Genomic DNA, 25,739 nt, shown 5'->3' on the forward strand with positions numbered 1-25,739 from the left:
CAGTGTTCATGTTGTTAATGTGAAACAACCATGTGATTGTCCTTACTATGTTAATAATTTAGCTGACTAAATGTCCCTTCTCACACACATTCATTTGCCTTTTGTCCCAAATATTAAGATTTTAATTTAAAAAATGTGGAAGCCTAGAATGTTGTTAGAATTGTAATGCTTGAATTCAGTTTGAAAGTTCATATCTTATATCACACTATGGATTAGTTGGTTTAAAATAATTGGTATTGTTGTGCTACCCTTTCTAGGTAAGGAATGGGAAAGTTTGACTGCAGGTCCCCTGGTAACTTTTTTTTTCTTTTATAAATTAACACAAACATCTTGCAGGTTAATTTAAAGCCTTTTATGTCCCCTCCAAAATTTCTATCTTTATTGGATTCACATCTGTAGTTTTATTTAATATGAGCCAGATGTTGAAATCAAGGCAATATTCATTAGGGCGCTTGCTCTGGTGAAGGCTTGCTAGAGACAATGTGTTGTGCTAGTTTTCTGGGTATGGTGTCAAGCAGAAATGAAATACGCTGGACGTTTTTTCTGTTTGTCTAATTAGAAACAAAGCTTTCTAATCAATAACCTTCAAACTTTGATCTTCACAAGTGAAGAGATATGGACGAACGTAGATAAAATTCCACAAGCTGTTGTACTTTGTACACAAAACATCACAATGTTGTTAAAACTGCAGGTTGTTATGTAGCAGTGGAAACGGGGATGCATGGCTGCACACGCATCCATGGGATGGAATGATGCTGAGAAGACAACAGAGAGCAGAATGCAGAGTTATAACCAAAAACCAAAGCTACTGACAAGAGCAGGAGGTGGGAGCTGGAGCTGCTGCCATGGAGCAGCTGGTAGGTGCTGTCCTGCCTCTGTGCGAGGCAGCAGCTCCTGAGCTGGGCTGAGTCACAAGTCAGAGGGAGCTCGGATCTGCTGCTTCGGCAGAGATGTCAGCATCTTTCCATACTCCCTGGAATACGTGCATCTCAGATGTATAAAATGTGTCTGGTGTGGTTTGAAGACTGAATTACATATGTGGTCACTTTTTTAGGGCACTATATGGATACACTGTGTGTCATTCCTGGAAGGTACGAGATGGAGAAGGAACAGAATCTATAACATAGATGAGATAAAGATTTATTCAGTATATATTTTGCTTAGACTCTACTTTTCTGTGCAAAATCATTATTCACTAAAAGGAGAGGCATAGCCAGTCTTTCGCCCTCATAAGCTGGAACATTTTGCTCTTGCAGCATAATCAGATTTTCCAAGCAAAACTCCTGGTTATTTCAGTCACATTTATGCAGCCGTACAAGGCCTTGGCAAAATTCAAGCACTGCAGAGCATGGTAACATTTCAAAGTATAAAATTTAAATCAATAACGTATACTTAAATTTTAAAGGCCAAATTAAAAAATATATGTATCTGTTGTGCCTACAAAATATGCATACAGGTAACTGATTGCGTTTTTCAACCACTGAGTGTACAATCTACAACAGTGTAGACAGTACCTGCAACAGTGAAATCCAGAATTGAAATGGATCGTATTCAGCATGCTTTCATTTCCTGGCAGGTTTTGGCTTGTGTTTTGGAAGTTCAAAGGTTCATGTTTAAAATCAAATCTTTATAAAGAAGGGAGAATAAGTTAGAGACAGGAAACAAAAGGCTCCAGAAAAATCTGTGCAGGAGATGTTATTTTCCAACATAGATTTTTTTTCCAACATTGTTTGGGAGCTGGTGTTAAAATAATTAAGTGAAAAAGAGTGGCACTGCATGCATTGTAGTAAGGCATAACTGCAGGTTCAGAGCTGAATGCAGTACAGGTTCTGGGAGCATGGCTCACTTAAAGGATAAAGGCCTAATTACATGAACCAAATGCCAAATTCATGCCACCTTGGTACCAGAATTTCTCTGTGCATCGTTGCCTTTCACACCAGTTCTCCTGTCTGTCTGATGCTTGTTCTCCTTGCAGTCTGGAGTGGTGTGTGTCCGCACTGTGCAGAATCCGAACCCAAACCTGAGGTTAATGACCACATTTCTGCCACTCCTTTCCTCAGTCCTTGATCTCTGCCTTACCTTCCCCACCTGTAAAATGGGGAGAGATGCCTACATGCAGGAAATTGCATGGTTGTGTCTTAGTGCTGATCACCACAGTGTCTCCATGAATGTTTGTAAAGCGCTTTGAAGATGAAAATGCCAAAGAAGGGCTAGGAATGATTATTATAAGTTAACGAATAAGTTTCAACGTGTATTTGATTGCCAGGTAATTCAGAAGGGAATCACCAGCCCTTTCCTCTCTTCGAAGAAGAAAAGTTGACAGTCAGCTAGTTGCTAATTAGCACTCAACTGAAATTCCTCCAAAGCTGAGTGCTCCCAGTTGAGTCCTTTAAGAAGTAAGCTTTCAACTAATTGAAATATGCTGAAAGTTGAGCAGTGGGTGAGCTGTGTAACAGGTAAATCAGGACTGGGGGGTTAGGGGAGTGGAAAGAATATTCAGCTTCTCCAGGTAGGACTAGAACATTTTGGGGAAATGCTAGCCAAAAGGAGCAGCTCTTTCATGTTCATCCATCTGTTCCCTTTCTCAGGCCTAGTTTGTAACCTGTGACAGGCTATCCTGCCATGTGTTAGTGAAGGCAAGGTAGGGAGGAAGGGTTGCTTAAAGACTGTGTTGGAGTATGGTGTCACTCATTTCTTAGGATAAATTGAGGGATGATTCTATACTGATTTTGAAAAACACATTGCTTAATATGTTAGAGCTGAGCGACTGTGCCACCTGCATTTAGTTCATGTCGAGCTTGTCTTTAAGGGAAATGAATGCGTCAGAAAGAGGCTTGGATTTTGCTGGCCTGCCTGATGTCTAGCTGGAGGGCCGGTCTCCCAGGCCATGCTCTGCTCCCATAGCCTCCCTCACTACATCTTTGGATTTTTTTGGCCGTCCGCCAATGTTACAAACCGCAGAACTGTCTTCTGTGCCACTGCAGGCTGCTAGCTTCCTCAGCTGCTGGGAGGTGGCTGCAAGAGGCAAATGACAGGAATTTCATCCTTTTCTTTTCTGTGCTCGACTGCTCTGGATTCACCACCCTCAGTATCAGCTCTTCAGGCTTTCCTCAAGGAAAACACACTCAGCTAGACCTGTTGAGCACTTGGGGTGAAGAACCCCGGTTGCTTCAAATAGCACTTTGCAGTGTCAGCCTCCAGCAGTAATCCACCCCAACCTTCACCAGCGGATAGCAGGGGGCAGGAGAGAAAGGTGGGGTGGAATGAGAAACTGTGAAGGCAAGCACGTGGTTCAGGGAAAAGGAACAATGGAGAAGGGTGCTGGGTAGGTATGGGTGGTACGGAAGAAAATGAGAGAAATGAAGTCAGCATTGAAACAAGGAGATGGAAGAAAACAAGACAGAAATGTTGTCGAAGCTGCTGGATTCTAGAGAGCAGCCTTTGTAGCATGCTCAGAGATGCAGTAAGCCAAGGTATACAAAGGCTCTCGCTAGTCTGGAAGATGATCTGGTTCTGTCAACGGGCAGACGTTCTGCGGTATCCTGGATGTCAAAGGCTGAGTATTTCACACTTGGGACCTCATCCTCTCCTCCCCGGCACCGCGTGGAGCCGTTTCCTCTGGCACGGTCACGATGTACACAGCACTTACCATGCCCAAACGAGATGCGGGGTAGATGCAGCCCCCCCAGATACACTGCTCAGGCTGCAGCTGTATGGTGTGATGGCTGCCACTCTGACAGCACAGTGAGGAGCAAAACGAAGCCTCTGGTGCTTAAAGCATAAATCTCTCCCTTGTGAGCTGAAGAGGCAGACTCTGCAGCTGAGAGCTCTTACAGGCCAATATCTTCTCTGCGCTAGGCACTTAACATGCACCGAACACTGGGCTACCATAGCTTAACTGGGGAGACGAGACGATAAGTTGGTTTGTGCACTATATGTTGGTATGTCTAGAGCGCCCATCGCTGTAACACCATGATATGGTTTGCACCACTTCAAATTTGTCTCCTGTTTCCTTCTCCAGCTCTAACTGGTATAGGTTGCTCTATATGTCCTGTGTGGGTGAGGCAGGCTGCCTGCTTGTTCAGAGATGGGCAGGCTCCTCAAAGACTACCTTCAGTTGAACTTTCAAAAAGTTCCAAGACAAAATTGAAAATCCTTTTTGATTATGGACGAAGACCTCGTGCACACTGCAGAGCTCAAAAAGGTTTAACATCTCTTGTGCTCTCTTCTATTCAGAGATACTTCTAGCATCTTTGGTGCGCACTGCAGCTATAACTTAAAATTTTGCTTACTAGCATTAAGTAGATGAAGATAATACTTAGGATTGCCATATGTACAGAATTATCATTATATGGAATTCATGCAAGTTAGATTTGAGTCTGTAAACAGGCTGAAACATTTAAAAGAGGTGAACCCTTCTTGCTGCAACATAAACTCTGGAACACAGTAGTTTTGGTGGGCTCACATAGGGACTACTCAAAAATGTTTACAATAAAAATAACCATGTCATTTATTAACGACAGAAAAGGACACTAATCACAAAAGGAAAAAAAAAAAAAAAGGCAGCATACATGGAAAAAGCCTGGAAGTGCATACTGAGTCTGGCAAATATTTTTAACGACAGATTCAAGAAATTTATTTAGTTTCCTGTCCACAAATTGTGAAAGGACAGTCTTTTCCCAAATATGTTTTTATTTCACTATATTAATATTTAATGCAAACAAATTACAGCTTCTAGATTTCTTATAAATTGCAAGCATCTGCTACACTAGGTTCTATAGCTGTAGAAATTAATGGCAGTGTGCATCTCTGAAACCTGTCAAAATTCTGTGTTTGAGCTCAGTGATTGTGTGTTACATATGACAGGGTATTGCTGGTGTTTCTTTGTTGTGCATCCCAACTTTTGAGAAGCACGTTTCATTTAGTCATTCGTGAGCATTCTCAGGAAAACAGTTTTGTTCTTTTAGCTAAGGTCACTCCATCAGAGGTCTTTACTGCTGTCTGGCTTTTGTATAAACAAAGGACAGCCTGAAAAGATAGTTTGGTTAATTTTTTCACGAAATTCAAGTTTACTTGAGTATTCTCAAGAAACCTCATTTCAAGTACCTCTAGTTATTAGCTGTACACTTGCTGTGCATCTTTAACTAAGATCATTCTCTTCTGTTCCAGTCTTTTCAACAGCTACAAACCACCTTAAATGTATCCTTACAAACCTGATTACTGACAGAGACTGAACAGTCAATGCGTACCAGGGATAAATACAGCAATTACACCTATTTACAGCTGTATCTCTTTTCTGCATTATTATTATTACTAAGTGGTTATTAAAAATAGTGCAGCCTTCAGAGCCACTTGTCAGTTTTGCAAGGCAAGGACCGTGCCTCGGTTGCGTGGGTGCTTTCGGCAGCGCTGCGTTACAGGGCTGTGGGTGCTGGCTGGTAGGGTGGCGGGGGGCAGCATGGGTACCCCCGTGCCTGGAGCATCCCCAGGCTCCAGCCATAGCCTCAGCCAGAAGGCACTGCCCAAACATGTGGGAGAGTACAAGCAGCAGGGTTGAACGAGCTGCCCCGATTTACCCCTCTTTGCTTCCTGCCTGTGTCCTGGAGAAAGTTTCCACCGCTGATTTTTGGGCTGTTTGAACAGTCCTGCTATTGTAGCACATCTCGGCTATGCGTAGGCACCATCGGTTTCACACTGGGGGGGGTGCAGAGGAAGAAAAACAAACAAACAAACAACAACAGCAAAAAAGCCATGCATCTCCCTGAAATAAAGGGAAATTGTCCTCGAGAGCTGTCAGAGTGGAGTCCTTGACTTATGTGGGCCCTTCTGCTTCTGCCCAGGAGAGGGCAATACGGCACCCAGCCATCAGCCAGCACGTTGCTCCATGTCTTGAGGCTCCTTGGGGTGTCCGAGGCCCACATGAAATGTGCCTGGACAGAGGCACAGCTTCCAGCTCCACCAGTGGGGCCTGATGGTCCCATCTCCCACCCAGCTCCATGTCCTCGGTGGGGACCGGGGGCACGCAGCTTACTGCTGCCTCCTTTTATGCGTGGGCACAGCACCCACATGGGGGCTGGCACTTTGGGTTTGAGGATGGGGAGCCTGAGGTGCCGTAGCCCTCCCTTTTGGGTAAGGCTCTGCACTTTGAGATGTGGGGGTATTCACATGTGTATACGCCTGTGTAAATGCAATGCTGCCCACACGCTTTTTCTCATAGATTTGCAGCCATGCATATGCAGGCATATGAATCCCTTCGGTTCCAAGTTTGGGAAGACTAACTAGTCCCTTCCTCCCGTTTTCCTCTTCTTCTTTCTTACAAAACTCATTTTCCAGATTAAGCAACATACTGGCCATCCTAAACCTCGGGCCAGATGTCTGCCTTTGACCCTAGCTCTGCTTTCGGAGCAGTTTCATCCCAGGAGCAGGAGAGCCGAGCTGTGCGCTCCTGCAGAGCATGCCAAACTTTAAAGGAAGCTGATTCAAGTGGGAATTGAGCTGACACCGTCAGGATCCCTGTAACTTTATTTTCCTTTGATTCCACCTTCTGTTTTACTGTTCCATGCATCATGCTGGTCTAGATGATAACAGGCAACTGGAAGTGCTGCTGGAGCCTGTAATTAGCACGTTCCTACCCTGGGACCTGGTTCTTGCCGGTGGGCTGTAGGTGTACAATAATTTGCCAGTTAATCAATGGGAATTATTAAAATATCGCTGCATATTTTTTTTTTTTGCATTGCAGAAGAGCTGTACACATAGGCTCTTGCATGGGGAAGTAGCTGGGGTTCTAAATCATGAAAGCAAATTGTCCTTCTAGGTCAGTACTTAGAGGTTTTTGTTGTTGTTGTTTTTTAAAGCAAGCTCTGCCCCCTCTCTACCCCCCCATGCCAAAATGAAAAATATTAATTTTGTTGGAGCGTTCAACTTCTTGAGGCAGTGAATTTTATTATGGTCAGAAAGTCCTTAAAACAGATACCATTTTGCAGCTGTGCAAAATTGCACCACCTTAATTACAAAAAGCAATGCATCCCGTCTTGGGCAAACATGTTTTACTTTGGGTTTGCTTTGCAAACAAAGTAAAATCCACAGTTTGGTGGGATTTTTTTTTTTTTGACATTTATTTAAGTAGGTGATACTTAAAATAAAAATGCATGTATTAGCACTGTAAATTTGCAATTTTCCCATCATTTTGGTTTTTAGATTTTAAGGTAGCTGGGGTGGGAATTTGTTGGAATACAATGCAGGAAGGCCCAGGGAAGTTTTCTCCCAGGCCATGTAGCCACTTTATGGACTTACCATGCAGTCAGTGAGCACTGGAGGAGCACTGTCACTGTCACTGCAGCACTCCTGAGCCAAATGTTGTACATGCTATTTATTAAACTCAGCATCTCCGGTGACGGTACTGGAGCGACAGCGTAGCGTTGCTGCATAGCTAGGGAGTACTGAAGGAGAGAAGTGCAATACCCCATGTATTATCTGTTGGCTCCGTGTTTAGTGACAGAAGCTGTGGGAAGTCTATAAAACAGCTCAATACGTCACTTCTTCTGGAAACTGTTATTCCACAAGAGTGTACAGAAATAGTTTTGCTAAACAGCAACTGGTATTTCAAAGATAAATTGTGATCCAGATCAGTGGTCAGCAGAATAAAGCGATGCACTTTCATATTTTGTCCTGCAAAGAGAACTCGGGTTTTCCAGATTTGGCCAAATATGGAAATGTAAAAACGCAAGGAAAATTGGGATTTTGCGAATCTGTCTTGAAATATTCCTACATTTGGTTGGATTAAAATTAATTTGGCAGTGGGTGATAATGCTCCAGCATTCTTTTAGGATTACTACGTAAAATTCGAAAGTGTAATGGTGCGTGCCTCGATTTCCCGATCTGTGAAATGGGCGAGTGTGCAGGGCTGATGCCAAGCGCTCCGGCTGAAAACCACTGTGAACACAGCCTGATTGTTGCTCTCTTAATCATATTAGTTAACTAAATCTGTTCCTAGAGTGGTTCCATTTGCTTGAATGAATTTGCATGAGAGATTAATTCAGCGCTGTTTATTGTTGTTTTTACATTTATCCAGCACTGTAAATAATGCCTGATACTTTACAGCTGTGTGTAAAGGCAGGCTGTGCTTCGAGGGCTTTTTTTTCCCCCTTTTCCCCCCAGGTAATTTGCAGGTTCCTCTCCCAACCCTCGCACTTTCCCATGGAGCGGATGAGCCCATTTTGTTTTCCTTGGATTTTCAGGACTTTTCCTTGAGGTGACAGCCCCTTTCCAGCACTTCCACCCAAGTCTGCTTCAAGAGCCCCCCGAGGGGGGCTCCTCGCCCCCCCCCCACCCCCCACGACTCCCTTTTTGGTATTTTTTTGGCGCTTTTGGGTTCACTCCCGCCGCTCTGTGTGGCCAGGCCGGGGAGCCCCTGAGGGAACGGGTCGCCTCTTGGGGCGGCTGCCCTCAGGTAGCGACGGGGGGCGCCCTGCCCCGGGGGAGCGGGGGGGCTCCGTGTTTTGGGGCGGATCCCCCCCCAAACGCAGCACCCCCCGGGGTAGAGGCAGAGGCAGGGGAAGGGGCAGGGTCCCCCCCACCGCCCCCGGCCCCCAGGCGTGGCGCAGCCCCGTGTGGAAGCAGCGCCGAGGCTCCTCCGCGTCCCCCCCCGCCCCCCCCGCCCCAGGCCGCGGGTGGGCACCGCCGCGTCCCCGGGCTGGCTCAGGCAGCTTTAAAACCACCTATATGCTAACGAGCCCGGCTGCCAGGTTCCCGAGGGGTCCTGGCGGGGAGAAATTAAAACCAAACCTTGGACCTCTGTCAGGCTGGGAGAGGAAAATGATATTTTCGAACTAGTCCACAGCGTGGACAGGAAATGACCCCTCCAGAAACTGCTTCTTTAAAAACGAGCGGTGGTGCCTGAAGCCATCCAGCTCTCCGGAGCCTGTGCTCTCCCTCTCCCTCCCGCTCCCTCCCCGGCTCGCTCCTCTCCTCTCTTCTCCTCTCTTTCCCTCTCCTCTCCGCTCCCCCCCCCCCCCGCCGCCTCCTGCTCTAGAGGGCTCCCACAGCAGTTCCCAGCCAGTGTGTGCAGCCTGTATGTGTGTGTGTGCGCCTGCTGCTACTTTGTACTGTGGAGAACACACAGCCCATGTGCTCTGTATGGATGTTGGTGATACTCTGGGTAGCTTGAATCGCTGCAAGCAGGCAAGATGTCCAGCACACCACATGACCCTTTCTATTCTTCTCCTTTTGGCCCATTTTATAGGAGACACACACCATACATGGTGCAACCAGAGTACCGAATATATGAAATGAACAAGAGGCTGCAGTCGCGTACAGAGGTAAGTCCCTCAGCCTTGTTTTACTGTGCATGGAGCGTGCTGGGTTTCAGCCTGAATTCCAGCTGAAGCGTCCCATTAGGCAGTGCAGGATATGCAGGCATGAACCCTAATTAATTTAGTAGTTTAATTGGGTAATCCCTCATTATGTTTCCATGCAGAGCAACTCTTTGAGTAGATACCAGCTTAGGCTGAAATCTTGAAATTACAGCACAGCACTTCAGGACTGATCGTAATGCTGTTCTGAGGAAATTTCTGTGCCTAGTGTGTTGTTTGCTCGGGATCTGTCCTGCTGGCATTTGCAGCTATAATATTGCAAGGTATCTCTTCAGCTTCTGCACAAAACTAATCCAGAACCGTTGCAGGTTTAGGGGGAGAGACGAGCCTTTATCTGCTTTTGTTTTGTAAACTCATTAAAATTAAAAATGAATGCTGACAGAAAACAGGAGCGGAGTTTTAAAAACTTGTGCCTAAGCTGCACTTAAAGGTGGAACACATGTCCAGAGCAGCCGACAGAGAAATTCGTGTTTACATTGGGAATGCGGTTGCTTTTAGCAAGAGGGATGATCTGTTCACGACTTTATCGTATAGCTGTCAAAAGTACCTAATAATGTAAACTACATTCACTGTTGCTTATGCTTTTTATAATCTGTTAGTGGTTTACACACCCAGGCTCCTGCACCCAGATCAGCTACCACAAAGGAAAATGCTAAATGGAGAGGGGAAATACTTTTGTCACTTAGGGGAAAAAATAATTGTGGTGGCTGCATCTTGTTATTTATGTGGTTAAATAAAGAACGCTTTTTGGTCTGCTGAAGTGAAGTGTGTGGACTGAACCCGGCTGCATTTCTGCCCATGTGGCTGTGTTTGTGCAGCAAACATCCTTGGGGCTGCAATTTTGCATAGTAGTTTCCTAGTGGTGCCCTGCAAACACTTCTCGAAAGTATTCATCTTTCGTAATTAATAGCGTTACACAGAGGCAAACGCCTGCCGAATTCGTGTCACGAAGCATGGTGAAGGATTTTAAATTGACCTGTTTGCTGCATTGTAATTCTTGACGAGAACATGAGGTTATCATAAAACAAAACACACATGCATGCCTGAATTGTCAGCTAAGCCATGGAGGGGCTGTGACGTTTAATGTATATGATACAGCTAACAAGATGTGACCTGCTTTCGGATTGGCTAGCTGCTCGGGGGAACTGGGTTTCTGGCACTCTTATCGCTCCTAGTCCTAAAACACTGCTCTTGGGTAATTGTTAAATACACTTCAGGCTGGCTGGAAACTCGAAGCAGCTCCCCAAACCATGGGAACTGCTCCTCAGTTTTGCCCCAAGTAGTTGGTTGTTGATGGTCGTTGTCATTTAGCCATTGGTGTTTATTTTCTTTTTTTTTTTTTTTCTCTAAACTGTTTGTCAGTGTCTTGCAACTCTGTTCCTTACGTTCCTGTACATACTAGCATCATAATTTCTAGACTTTTCCAAATGAATAGAAGTGTGTATCCATTAAGTGATTCCTTCAGGGTTTTGTATAGAAGCTGTTCTGAAAAGCTGTCAGTGTTAATTTCACGTATTATTTTAGCTGTACTTTTAGTATTTTATTGGGTCAATTTTCCTTGACGAATGTTACACTCAAAAAGTTTTCGAGGGACTTGTGAAACAACTTCTCCCTCCTGCATGGCTGAGGTGTGCTGAGAGGGACCAGTTTCATGGCAGGCTTTCCTGTTGGGTGGACTGTTGTGAGCAAAAAGCAGTAACCCGCTCCTCCTGCCATAGGTTCCAGCAGGATTTTACTTTGACAGATAGTGCTTAGTCAATGAAGGCCTTATGCTTAAGGGTTTTTCTTCATTTGTTCACAGTGAAATATCTTTGCCTTGTGATTGTTCAGTGTTTACATTCTGGTTGTCTTTTCTAATTTCTGAGCTTGTTGCTGTACGTATTGTTGTTTATTGAAATATATTTTTCTAGCTAGCTTCATGTCACTTCATTCATCCTCCAATTAAATCACCTTCCTTAATAAAGAAAGTTTTTGGAAATTTACTTCCCTGGGACGCGTACAGTGACTAGATGCGGGGAGCCTGCAAAGAATCCTGCTGCCTTCTTGGGCAGGTTGGGAGTGGAAGTTTCACGTAATTTTCTGCACTTCCACGCGTGTTTGTGCTCAGTTGCTGAAGGCTTCTGGAACATGTATGACTGGCTCTGAATTTCTTAAGTCCAGACTGATGGAGCCTCCTATGTCCTGGAAGGAATGTGCTTGTGCTTTGGGTGATAGAGGTTTACTGCTTGAGCATTTCTCTGCAGGCAGTCTTTGAAATAATGTGGGCACTTGTCTGAGGGAGGCTGCTTGCACTCGGTGAGCCCCAGGGGGTAGGTGAGCACAAGTAAAGCAGCTTAAGGGGAAAGGAATTACAAAGAAACTGCCCAAAAGACTGGGGGTAGCAAGCTGTCAGATTCCACTTGGACCCAACTTCTGGAGAGAGCCAGTGGCAAGTGAGGATTTCTTTTTAAAAAATGGAAACCTACAGCTCTTACTCCGTCTTCCATCCCAAACGTATGTCTGGAAAGCCTTTGGGATTGGGTTGTTTTCCTATGGAATTAAAGTGTTCTTAATAATCTTTTAGAGTCAGATTCTCTGCCGTCCCTTGCAGTGGTGGAAGTTCCAAGGCAGAGCAAAATGTACGTCATTGGGTGAAGTTGTACAGAGGACGGATAGAGGGCTTGTGAAAGGAGTGTGTTTGTAATGTCCATCTGCCTCCTCCCCTCCATCTGTAGAGCCCACCTTTGTAGTAAATCCCTGTAACTTCTCTACAGAGCTTGCAGGTAGGTGAAAAGTGATTCAGTAAAAGCCCTGGGGTGGTAGAGACACCATTAGGGAAGGCACCAGGAAATGCCATTTCTGCTCCTGCCCCGCCAGCAGCAGGGAGGATGGTACATGGGGGAGGTGGAAGAGTCCTGAGAGTGGCTCTGCTCTTAGGGACCCTCCCTGAGAAATCCGCTGCTCCCACTCTGGTTTGTGTCAGCATCCGATGGGAAGGAATAAATAGCCTCTGTGAAGGATGTGCTCAGCGTGTTAAGCAGACAAAATACCGTGTGATAAATAAAGGTCATTTAGATGCAGCATGGATATCTTTGTTATTCTTGTTTTCTTTAGGAAGAAACACTAGTGATGAAAGTAAAGAATCAGCAACTCCAGCCCGTGCTAGACGTACAAACTTTTGCTCTCCAAACTTGTTGCAACTTTCTGGGCTCCTCAGGCAGAACCTACAGCTGCCTTTTTAAATTCAGGGTCAGTCTTAGGCGAAGAATTCCAATCACACCCAGGCAGGGGGTGGTTTTATGATGTAAGTACTGGCAAAAGTCCACTACCTAGCTAATTCTTATGTGATCTAAAGTAAATTAGGGGGCCAGAGTTACTAACCAGCATACAGGAACACCTTAGCTTCCTTAAAAGTTGTTCAAAGAAATCTAATCTTGTAATACTTTTTTTTTTTTCCTAAATGGAAATGAATACATGCTTTCTTAATAATACTTGGGAATGTCTAGTGCCATTTTGTAATGGCACTTAAAAGAAAACAAAAGGTGATTATATCTTGTATATAATTATTTTTCAGTAGCATTACAGCGTGCTGTGCGTAGATCACTTAAAGTTGCTGACAGTTTAAAGTTTGAGGCATTGCTTTATTGCCAATAATCAAAGAAATGTATCAAGCCCTTCACTTGTTTATTTAGTCCTCTATATTTTTAGAACTTTGTCTATCATGGTATATTAAATTCACCTGTCTCTCTTTCTATTACAAGAGAGTAGAGCCCTTCTGGCTAAGAGTGTTTTAAAGGTGACTGGAAAGCTCGACTATTAGCATATTTGTTTTAAAGACAATCAGCTTAATCAAATCGTATCATATTAAACTCCTACTGAACTGTATAGTGAATTTTCAAAAGTGGAGATTTCACAATGAAAGAAAACTTAAAGCAGATTAAAAGGAAAATAAAGAAGGATGTTATGATTATTTAAGAGCTACTAAATGAACTGGAAGCTTACACAGACATTCATATTCAAGCAAATATTTAAAGCAAAGCAAAGCAAAACAAAAATTTTACAGTTTAATGGAAGTCTCTTATTTTACTTCCTTGCATTGCTACCCGATGAAATAATCTTCTCTTCTTCTTCCTCCTGATGCATTTTTAATAGATTAGTCATAAAAATATGTTGTGACATCACATTTGTTCACATAGCAACTTAGTATCACAAACAGATCTGATATTGTATACATAAATCTGAGTTTGTCCAATGAGTTTGCTTTGCGGAGGGGAAACATAAACTTGTGTCTCAAAGTATTTTTGAGGAAATATTCCTTCATCCACAAATATAGTATGTAGCAATTCTAGGAACACGGGTAAAGTATTTTCAAAGCCTACTTTTAAACCACGCTTTGCTGAAATTGAAAGGTCAGTTTTAAAAGAAAACCCTTGAACCCATTTAGGCAGACACGGACTTCAGAATGAATTCAAGGCTCTTTTTTTTTTTTTTCTCTGATTGTCATTTTATTTCATATAGTCTTTTTCATCCCTTTAAAAAAAAATCAGTTGCAGCTGTTTTCAATTAAAATTGTTACAAACTAACAATACTTATGAGGCTGGGGAAAAAAAAAAAAAAAAAAAGACTACTTCCTTTCCATGCTGATCCTTAGCTTACAATCAGGGATGTCTTTTGCTGCCTCCCCCCCTCACGTTATAATATAGAATGTAAACTGCATGCTGTAGGGATGGGGGGCTTTGGGGGACAGGGGCTGGTGAGGGGGTCGAGGGAGAGTCAGTGTGAAGTATTAAAGCTGGATCTCCTCTGTAAATTACTGTGATGCTTACTGGATCATTTCTATGAAGAAACCTTTTCAACCCTTCGTTTTCTCTCTTTTTTTTTTTTTTGTTCTTTACTATTTAAACCATAAATCCACTTTAAAAAACCCCTTAAACTCAGTCTTTCTCCAATGTAAACAAGATTTACTATGCAGATCAAGTCTCAAAAATAGAAAAATAGAAGCTTCTGGATAGTGAGAAGGAACAAAATAGAGAGCATTACAAGGACCCACTCTTGTACTCTTACTTAAACAGGAGTTTTGCCTGCAGTTGGATTGCAAGATTAGATTAAAAAAAATATTGTTTTTGGTATATACACTTCCTTTGTTTATAGAAAAAGTGTATGGGGTAGGCTTCTAAACTCATTGCAATATTTTTAGCTGTACTCCTCTCTTCAAATGGTATTTGTTCGTATCTTTTTGCCAAAAGTTGCATATCTGCTGTAAACAGGCATTCCAACCAAGCCGATAATTTGGTTGCTTCCTTCCCAAGCAGAGCTTGCTTTCCTTCACCGTGCTGTGTAAACAGGCCAGCATGTATCTTCATTTTGCTGGGTGCTCTTTTCCAAAAGTGGTTCCTGGGCTACTCAAAGGCTCAGAGGGGTGACCCTGGCAGGGACAAGGTTGCCCCCAAATGGCTGATGATCAGTAGTCTCCAAAAGTGCCTGAGGTAGGACAGGGCCTGTTGGTCAGGTCTCAGCGGTCTTATTTTTTAGCCAAAAATAGTAGTGAAAGAAACCTTTCTGAAACGCTGGCTGAAATCTCTCTAGGCTTGTGTGTTTCTTTTCCCCAGTCCTTTCTTTCAGGGTTTGGCTATTGAATTCATGCTGAATATTCCGTTCAAGATTACTACTAGAATACTGTTTCCATCTCTTACATTCTGGTGGATGGCCATGCCCTCCTAAACTGAAGCCTATAAGTTACTGATCTAAGCCAAATCATACTCTTGGTACTTCAGGGGATCAACTACAATCACCTGAGGGCAATAAACCTCTGTGGGAACAGTCGATGCTTCTGGAGACAACTCTGGCACTTCCATCCCTTATGGGGCTAGTGAAAAATCACTGACCTGGAAAAATGAGACCTTTGCAGAAATAAAATACTGGGGCTTGGTGGCCTTCTAAGCCTATCAGCTCATCAGGACTGAAGCGTGTTGGTAGCGTAGAGTCTTTGCAACAGCCATAAATTTTACAGAAGCAGGCTGTCCTTTTCTCGAGACGTAGGTTCCCTTGGCACCACCTTGCTGCCTGCTTGTCAAGACCCCCTTGCAGCGAGCCTCCTGGCCAGGCTGCTGTTCCTGTCCACATCATGCAGACCTGAAGCATGAGACTTGGGTGTAGCTGGCTTATTTTTTATGAATAACTCATCAGTAGTATTCATAACTCTGCAGCTAAAAAGTAAGCGTCAGACTAGACCTTCTCCCTAAGGTCTTTCTATTGTCGGTGCTCAGTACTTAGCCAGGGCAGAGTCACAAGCTCACAACTGACACAGTAAAGCTAGAACTTGACGTAGATTTCTAAGTGTGCTTAAACTGCCTGGCTACTTGCAGACTACCTGCTGGATTGTTGTATCCTTCCAAGAATCTGATAAATTAGAGCGTTGCTGTCATAACTATCGTGTGTGATCTGCCCTACCTGCTGATAACCATCTTGCCTGATCCTAAGCCACAGGGTCAGCTTGCCAAGCCTAGGTAGCTGAGCAGAAACTAATTCATATCTGTCGGTACCATTTGTGTGTGTGCCTAAAAAGGGAAGGGGAAAATCTAATCTCTGGGTGTAGTTTTGCGATCAGATTGCTCACGTACAGCAGATTCAATATCTGTCCAGATCCCATCCATTACATGGCTGCTGGCTGCAGACTAGAGCATCCTTCGGGATCCAGAAGGGTTGCACAGGCTGCTTGGGTACCTCATCTGTTGCATTCAGGACATGAAGGAAACCTTGTATGTGAATAACAGTGATCACGTATGGGCACCCATGATTAAGGCAGAGCCAGGCATAGACCTAAATGTCGACTCACTGTGCTCATTCTTCAAAAACTTACTACGTGGAGAAAACAACTGTTCTTGTTTGAGTGTTATTATGTGCAGACTTGCATCACCTATGCAGCAGACTTCTTGTTTTTCCTTTGGACTTTCAAGCACTTGTTTCTTCAAATTAATTTTTTTTATTAGGTTTATTTGCTAAAGCAGTAAATCGATTGAGAGAATGATGACTTTCACTACCTTGCATGTTTACAGTATTTCATGTACCTTATTGTGACTGGTGTTGCAGTTGTGTAGTTTTGCTTCAGCCACTAGAGGAACATTGTCTCAGAGAAAGACTTGCCATCTGTCCTAGGGCAGGATACAAAGAGATTTCTGAAATATTAACCACATTGGACAAAAAGAAATATTCTAAATTTTTAAATAGAGTAGTCACATGGAGCGAGGAAGAAGTTCAGAAACCACAAAAGTAGAGAGTGAAACTTCTTATTTTTATTATTTAATCTGGAGCACTCTCACTTTATCCCTCAGGAAGACAGCCAGCGGCATCAGTGTTCCTAACCAGCTCCTTTTCTATGGGGTACAGAACCTCCAGCTTCAGCTGAGATAGGCAAGGCAGGCATGAAACCTGCTTTGCCATTGGGTTTGCAACCAGGATAGTGTTGTGGGTTTTGTTGTTGTTTGTTTTTGCAATTGGTTAAAGGGAATATGAAATGCCACATACTCAATCCCTTGTATTCTAATAGTAACTTGCCTTTTCAGATCAGTGTCACTGTCTTCCATAATTCTTGTTTCCACTTTAAGCACTGAAAATCTTTCCATGTTATTCCATTTCACATCACAATAATGCTGTTGCGACTAGTAAACACCATTAAGTAAAAGCAAAATAATTCCTTTAGAGCAAATGAAAATTCTTCCTGTTGAAGTTGTTCTGCATCTTGCAAGACCCTCCTTTTTGGTACTCAGCCAACATTTCTCCACCTTTCTTTTTCTCCATACCAAAATGGTAAAAATATCAACAGGTTATGGATTCTATATGTGCATTTGCAACCATACCACTTGCTTTACTGCATGAAGGCAGTAAAATAGCTTCACCACCTCTACCTAGACTTAATCACTGGAGTATCAGTTAACCCTTAGGGTAATTAGGTAATAATGTTGTTGATGTGATTCGAAGTATCATTTTAAGCAATTAGAAGTTCAGATATAATGTGCTGCAATTATGCATTATATAGCACATCTATCTGTTTTACAGAGCAAAAATTACCATATGTTTTGTGGGAAGCTTGGCATTTTACACCGAGTGGAGTTCTGCTTGTATTTACGAACAGCATGCCTGTAAACTATGGTAATAACTCTTTGAAGGCCACACCTATGCATGTTGCTGATTATGTTAAAAGGCATAGGCCTGTTTTAATGAATGTGTTGGCATGAATAATGGGATATGGAAAGGCAACGCTCTGGGTAAAGGTTCATTACCTGAGCGCAACAAATACTACGTGTAAAATTTCCATGACTATTCACTTGAGTTTAACAGTGAATTTGCTCTGGCTATGCTCATGCTCTTTATGTGTTTCTGTGCATGTTTGATCACTGGAGTTTTATTCTCACAAATAATTGCAGAATGCAAATTTCAAGTTGTTAAGGATTCTCAAAAGAAGTTGTTTATTTTATATGGGCTAAGCTGAGAGGCAGTGTTACTGTTTTGAGTTTCCAGAACCTCCCAGGTAGAACCATGATCTTTAGAAATTAAATACACCAGAGACAAATCTCTCATTGCTTTGCAATGAGGACTGACAGGTGTATGCATATAAAGCAAATTAACGTCAATGAGTGGTGGCAATGGGAAATTAAAGATCAGTAAATATGATGTATTTGGACTTTTTAATTTTTTTCCATAGGGCAGGATATACTGCTTACCATGTAGTTACTTTAGAAAAAATGTAATATAAAATTGCTGAAAAAAATTAGAAGCTTCCTGGCATTATAAGCTCTAGTTCAGCCCAGTCAGGGATGAGAAATAGTAACATGCGATATATGACCACTTACAGTATATAGTCTTAACAGAATATTACATGCTTATAGCACACTGCTTGTTATGAAAGACAAACATATGTCTTAAATTTGAATAATTAATGCATTGAAATAAATTGTTACTAATTCCTAGCAACTCTGAGTAGAAAGAAGTGGAATTCATGAGATTTATTATTTGATGTGAATGATTAGCTCAGCTCTTTTCAATACCTCTTAACACTCTGTCAGGGTTAATAATGCAAAGTAAAAAGATCGGTCAAGATGCCAGCACACCGAGTACATCTCTTCTGTGACAGTGCTGCAAGATTATTTAACACCCACATCAAGAGCATCCTGAAGCAACTGAGTTACACCTTGACTGATTGTTTCATCCAAAGGGCTGCACTCCTAAATACGCAGCATCGCACAGACTTCCTAGTACAGAGCGGTGTTAGCACTGGTATGTAACCTGAAGCCAAAACCTGCGTGTCTAGACTGACAAGAATCCTTCCAGTTGAGCCACTGTGACACCTTGTGGCTTACGAAGTAACACAAGTATCTTTTAGAAAACAGGTAAAAATCCAGAGGTTAGTGGGTGTTGATAAATGCCGTCTCATACGAGTATGGAGTATCTCTTGGCTGGATTGCTCTGCTGTGTTTTTGTGATACAGTAAAATTAAGCAATAATGGGCTCATTTCTGTTCAGAGCCCTTATAATATGTATTTTTCTGTGATGTGATGTGTCATAAGATGGGGCATCACTTCAGTAAGTCTGATCTGCTCTTATCTCCAGTGCTCTGGTGTTTGCTCATCATTCAGATTACGTAAAGAAACATGGTTTTGGCTGCAGCACAGAGTAAATATTTTGTTTGTTTCCAACCATTAATTTGGTTAACCAAAAGAGCACTTGAAGCGATTAAAGTACATTTTGGTGCTGAGTGTGTTCAAACAGTAGCAGAGTTGAATGAAACAGATACAGAAAGCATTTGGCAATGGGCACACAACTCTGTAAAACCCTGAATTTAGTGGGTTAAATAGATCAGTATTTCAGCTGTAGGTAATTCATGAACTGCTTGCCTTACAATGAAGTTATATTTTTGTGAGAAATTCTTGATAAACTTAAAATTGGACCAATAATGCATTGAGCTGAGATGGAAGTCTGTAGCTCTAAAGGCTCAGGACCTTACAATACCTGACGGTACTACAGAGTCATAGAACCACTTAGCTTGGAAAAGACCTCTAAGATCATCAAATCCAACCGTTAACCCAGCCAGCACTGCCAAGTCTACCACTAAACCATGTCCCTAAGCACCATCTCTACACATCCTGTGAATATCTACAGGGATGGTGACTCAACCACATCCCTGGGCAGCCTGTTCCAATTTTTTTCTTCACAACCCTTTCAGTGAAGAAATTTTTTCTAATATCCAACCTAACCCGCCCCTGGCACAACCTGAGGCCATTTCTTCTTGCCCTATTGCTTGTTGCTTAGAGAAGAGACTGACCCCCAGCCCACTACAACCTCCGTTGAGGTAGTTGCAGAGAGCGATAAGGTCTCCTCTGAGCCTCCTTTTCTCTAGGCTAAACAAACCCAGCTCCCTCAGCCATTCCTCGTAAGACTTGTTCTCCAGTAGTCTCTTACCATCACTTCTTGCATTGTCACACCTTGCATCTTCAAACAAGCATGTCTGTGGTTTCTTCCACGATGATCCCAAGTGTTTGAAAGGAGTTTCCCAAAAACTCACGTAATATTAGGTCCCATAATGTTTTCCTTTGCCCCAATACTTGCACAAACTTAGCAACAATTGGGCTGAAATGGTTGCATTGTGGTGCCAAACAGTCTCTTTGCTGTACATACTACCTTGTGATGCAGGGAGTCTCCATCCTTTTGTTGTCCATTACCTTCAGGCACACCCACAGTGCTGTCACTTAAACATAACAGGTAGGCATAAGCGCACAAACTTACATTAAGCTGGCTGGTGTGGGAAGCAGTAGCAGCACAGGGCACAGTGTGTGCAATCTGTCTTATTTCACACAGAGGTATTTTATCTTTGCTGAGCTTTTAAAGTTGGGTGGCTACTGATGTTCATCCACACCCTTGCCTTCATGATGTGCACCGTTACATTTATTATAGCATTTATATTATAAATAATTATAAGTATTATTTATTACTAGATTCTTGAAGCTGGGACCATTTTCTCTGTTCTTGTGCAGTACCAGCACAGAGCAGTTGTGGTCTGTGTCTGCAGCTCCTTGTTAGCACTGTGCTGTATAATGTAATGAACTGAAGACTAAGAGTGGATAGTATTTAAAATACTTTCAAACCCAAATCTAATTATCCCACATTCATTTTGATTTCACAAATCAAATGTTTTAATTGATTTTACATATATTTATGTACTACAACAAATTCTCTGACTAGAAATACCACAATACAGTAGGTTCTTGGAAGATGACTGTTTAATGTTATTAACACATTTCATTACTTCTCAAATAATTCAGCATGCCCGTGCAAACCTCCTGGCTTTGCCAAGAAAGTACAAATATATTTAGGGTAGTATTCAACTGGTTGATTTGTACATCTGATACTGTTATTAAATCTATTACTTTTTTAATGTGATTCTTCAGTAGTTTCATGTCAATCAGAGAAACTCATTCCAAGTCCATTTTCTCTTAACAGTGGAAGGACAACTTATCTTAAATTCCCCGAGAAAAGCATATTCTTCTCAATGAGGGCTGGTGTTGGGGAATATATATCTTATTTCACAAGGATTTGGGGAGGAAATATTACAGTCTTGTCATAAATAAGTAGAGAAGAACCAGAGAGGTTGTTCTAGGGAAGAAAGGCAACATTTTTTTTTTTTAATTGTTTGCACTCTACTGATTTAATTAGCCAGTGAGAACAGACCCACTTTGAATATTAAAAAGACAAAATCAACTCCCCCCCTCTCCCGTCCCCACATCTGTTGCCTTTTGGAGACTACTCACAATACCAGAACTATCCGATGTCTAATGGATTTTGCTTTTTAACAGACGCTACCTGTATTTGCTTGCAAATAAAGGAGGCAGTTGTAAATCTTTTATTCCGCTTCTGAGGGAAGGGGGCTGTTTAAATTGTCAATTTTGAAAGAAAGCGGGCTACCTTAAGCAGAACTGAAGCATTATTGGTGTGTTGCACAAATGAAGGTAGTTACAGTCTCGATACATTTCTGAATGGTGATCTAATAGCAATATCTTAATGATTACCATATTAAAGAAACTTAAATTGTTCCTGAGGCTGCTTCAAGTTGAAAAGAGTGGAGTCCTGTGAGGGGCAAACATTGGTTAGGGGCAGGACAGTGTGGATGGGTAAAAACTACTGAAACGATCTCTGCTATATTTCATTATGCTCCTTCTGCCTTCTGCAGTATAAATTGGATTGAATTTCAATAAGGAAGGGAAGCAATTCACTGCACCTCTGCTGGGTTAGGCCCACCCCTGCAAAGGAGCCAGAGCCTTCCCTCTAATCACAGTCTAGATCATGAATATTAACACCTCATCCTGGGTCCCAGCCTCGCAGAACTGAGGGATGCTTCTCCTGCTCAGTGCACATCCGTCCAGCATTTGTGGACCACAGAACTCCCTTAGCTTTGTTTAATGCAGAAGCTAAAGAAAAAGGGTGGAATTTTTAATGGTTTTCTTCTCAGAGTTTCTTTTTTTTTTTTAATGGGAGTATACCAGCTATTTTATTAAAACATTTTTTCCCGTTGAGAGGAAAGAATCCTCCTGGTTTTGCTGAAGTTGCCTTTTTACAAACACAATTACCTGTATAATTTTCAAGATTATTATTAGGGAGTATATTAAACTATTAGGACCACGGGAACTTGGACAAACCCACCTGGCGTGCAAAATTTTGTTACTAGAATAGCTGCACTAAGCTTGAGAACACTGAGTGTGATTATAAGAGGCAACTGAGAAATATAAATTGAGAGCTCAGCCCAGCAGTCTTTCCCTTCCTTGGAGATTGATGGCACACGGATGCACAATTGCAAATAACATACTGTTTGTGGGCCAATAGTAGTGGTGTGGTTTTTTTTTTTTTTCTTTAATCTTTTTTTTATCTATCGCAAACTTCCTAGATTTGTTTCAGGCAGCTCTTACTATCTCTCTGTAATGCAGCACCTCATCCCAGGCAAAGTTTTCCTGTTTATGTCAATGGAACTGGGATTTGGCCGTGCATTTGGAGGTGCCAGGGTACGCCATTGAGGCAGCTTTCAGCACGCACCTGATTCCTGCAGAAGCTGGTTCAGCAAAAATTCGGTTTGGGGACCTACCTATTCTAATGGGTTTAACAATTTAAGGTGATTCAGTTCTTCGGGATGAATTTCAGGCACCTTGAAGGATCAGAAGGGCATATTTAGATTTTAGATGTTGTCCATAGTTGGCAATGTGATAGAACTGTGTGTTCAGGGGCTTAGATGATGTTTGCAGTTATCATTTCATAAATGCCAAAGGTATAACAGAAAGCATGGTTAAAAACAGCAGCACTCAGTATCGGGGAATATTGAGTAGCAAAGCAAATAACAAGAAAGGGGGTTAAGTTTTCAGTCAGAAATTTAGCTGGAGAGAAATGAACAGCACATAAATTAGCAGAATAGTAGTTACATCTGACAAGTTGTAGGAAGTAAATCATTTAGGTGAGCTTATCCACACTCATTGAAAGTGGACTCTGAAGCCTACGTTGTTAGCTGTATTAATAAATAACAATTTTCACAAGATTTGTTATTAGGCTTTGTCTTCATTTGTTTGGTTTTAATACCAATCAAAAACAAATCCTCGACATTCATAGTTAATATTTTTCAACATTTTTCCTCAAGCAGCTGCTAGCCTCTCTGCTTCACTGGGAAGGGGAGAGGAGACGATTAAATGAAATTCATAGCCTCTTAGTGTCTGTTCAGTCTGCAACTGGCAGCATGTGTGGTTTGTGGCTGCTGGACTGGCAGACTTACAGCCTTGGTATGACGTCAAGTGCACACATCATGGGTTTGTGTAGGCTAAATATGGGCTTTAAAAACCCACCCTTCCCTGGTTGCCCTCTGTTAGGAGACTATGGACTTCTCCAAGTAAAAATCAGGGCAAAGGAATTGAGCTCCTCGTTACAGCTACGAACTTGTGTGCTTGGCAGAGTGGCCTCGGTTACTCAGTTCAGCAGCTCTTTTTTTTTTTGTAGCTGGGTTTTCTGTATTTCTGTATTTTCTGTATTTATTTCCCTGGCACAGTAAATGATAACTTGCTGCTTTAATAAGTGACAAATGGATGCAGCTAGCAAATCTTAGTTCTGCTGAAGTAAACAGCAAATTCTTCATTAGTTTCAACAGCTCCAGAACCGTATATCTACCATAAAGTAAGGATTCCTTCAGCATGTTATTTGTATGAACCTTTGGAGTTCTTTTGCTAAGAAAATGAGATTAAAATAATTATCTCTACAAGGTTGTGTGTGTGTTGACAAAATGTTACTATCTGTCTTATACTTGGTTGCATTTAAAATCTTTGGGTGCATTTCAGGCCATAAAGTGTTTACAGAAGTATAGCCACTTGCATTCATAGTCGTCTCTCTTGCACCTACTTCATAGCTTATTTATTCGTAGAAATTGCATTTGGAATTTCCAGACATCTAAACTATTTTCAGCATCAAACTGACCACCGATCTTAAAAAATGATCTACATCAGCGCCAACTCAATCATTGACAAGGGCTGGAGGAAATTAAACATCTGGGATCTATTAAGATTTTTATTTATGCTTTTAAATATTGAAGTGTGTATTGCTGCTTGCCTTTTACGCTTTGAGCATGAATCCATTAAAGAAAGCTCTCACAACACAAGCAGTTGTATGGTAAAGTGATTTGGGCTAGGAAGCTGGGACACAGCTATGGAAGTATGGAGGGATCAGAATGAATTCGATGACTGTGGGGAATGCTGATTAATTTATTTATTTAGTGCTGGCATAGAAGACATTGCCAGATTCTTCCCAAAGACAATAGACTAAAATTCTTATGCGGCTTCTCTCTGAAAATGCTTCACTCTTGCATTTATCTGCTTTCCCTATACTGAGTCTTTGAGGTGCAAACTTGTTGGATTTTTCAGTCTTCCATGGAAGAATGATGCCCTTGAATTTTCTCACTAGCACACTTTCAAATAATCCTCTAATTGCACCCTCACCGAAGGAGGGATTTTATTATTATTATTATTATTCATTTGCATTCATAATCACGTAATATTTTTTTGGAGGAAGAAACAGGCCTGTTGGGACAGTAGCCCAGAAGTCTGCTGAGTTTCCTGCTGAACTGCCCACGCCTGAGGCAAACTCCACAAATTCCCCTCTGCTCCTCTACCCTCCTGTGGAGGCATGGGCAGAGCGGGGCATGGGATTAGAAGGTTAAGCCTTTGAGGTGCTTCGTCACCACGGGAACAGGGAGATTGTAAATATTTTGTTAAAGAAAGACATTTGGGCAACAAGAAATGCTGCTACTGGGCTTTTTGGAGCTGAGTTGAGGAAAGGTCTGGAGTATTGTTAGGTTTTCAGCGAACGAAGCCTTGCAACAGAACTGGAACTTCCAACATTAGCATCGTTTAGATGTGGTTTTGAGCCTCAATTTTCCCAATTGCAGGGTCTTAATATAGTTTTCTAGATACAGTCCTCTGTCTTGCTCCTCTTTAAGCTGATACCTTTAATTTCTAAACTAATGAGCTGGATAATCTATGCTTTTGTTAAGCAAGTACTTGCAGATGCCCCTTAGGTGAAGAGGATACTCTGGATGGATTCTCGGGTGTGGTGTAGGAGCCCATTGCCAATCTCCATTGGAGTGTGTGTACTGAACCAATGCTGCTGGTGTGCAGACACCTTTAATCAACAGCACACTAAACACCTTGGATTTTCAGCATCAAAAGCAAAAGGTGAATGCTCCTGTTAACTCTCAGTAAACTGCTGTATCCTATTGTCACTGGGACCAGTCACTAGAGGGGGTGAGATCTCATACCTAGAGTATTACAGGCATTTTGGAGGAACTCTGTAAATCCTATTTGTAGTGACTGGTGGATGGAGGAGCTTATTACCAGGTAGCAGTACTTCAGTGGAGGCTGAGTCCCTTCCATCCCACAGAAACACTCTTATAAAAGGAACTCAGAAATTAGTCAATGACTTGCTGGTCTTACTGCAGAGACTGAACACAATATCTGTAAGGAATTAATTGGAAACCATGCCATTTTGTGGGAAGTGGAAGGAAAAAGGATGCACACTTGTGTGTAATCAATGTATGTGAGGTATATTTCCCATCTTAATTTTTACCAAAATTTTCCATTATTCACTTTTGGATTTAGGGAAATGGGAGAATAATACAGTAAATGTGAAAGCATTAGGAAGGGAAGGGAAAGGTTTTCAGAAATGGCTTGCCAGCAGATGTACCAAGCTGACTGGCCATGAGCAGAATGATTATTTAAATAACTCAAAGGGAATAGCAAAAGCAGAAGGGTTTGTTGATGCAGCATACAGTGTCTTTAAAAGGACATTTTGATTTTTTTTTTTTTTTGGTGACCTGAT

At 42.1% G+C, this 25,739-nt stretch overlaps 1 protein-coding gene across 13 annotated transcripts in view; it reads left to right on the forward strand.

Annotated features, from left to right (window-relative positions):
• LDB2 (LIM domain binding 2) overlaps positions 1–25,739 on the forward strand; it is a 372,691-nt gene that overhangs the window by 145,817 nt on the left and 201,135 nt on the right. For 5 of the 13 annotated variants that reach the window (XM_040557173.1, XM_040557161.1, XM_040557164.1 and 2 more), the window contains exon 1: positions 8,907–9,317. In XM_040557173.1, the coding sequence (XP_040413107.1) occupies positions 9,186–9,317 (132 nt within the window). In that variant the 5' untranslated portion in view covers positions 8,907–9,185. Of the gene's footprint in view, positions 1–8,706; positions 8,745–8,774; positions 9,318–25,739 lie in introns of those variants that run through there. The other 8 variants (XM_040557172.1, XM_040557175.1, XM_040557162.1 and 5 more) reach the window with 6 other exon arrangements.

Source organism: Cygnus olor, chromosome 4 (assembly GCF_009769625.2).
Source record: "Cygnus olor isolate bCygOlo1 chromosome 4, bCygOlo1.pri.v2, whole genome shotgun sequence".
NCBI lineage: Eukaryota > Metazoa > Chordata > Aves > Anseriformes > Anatidae > Cygnus > Cygnus olor.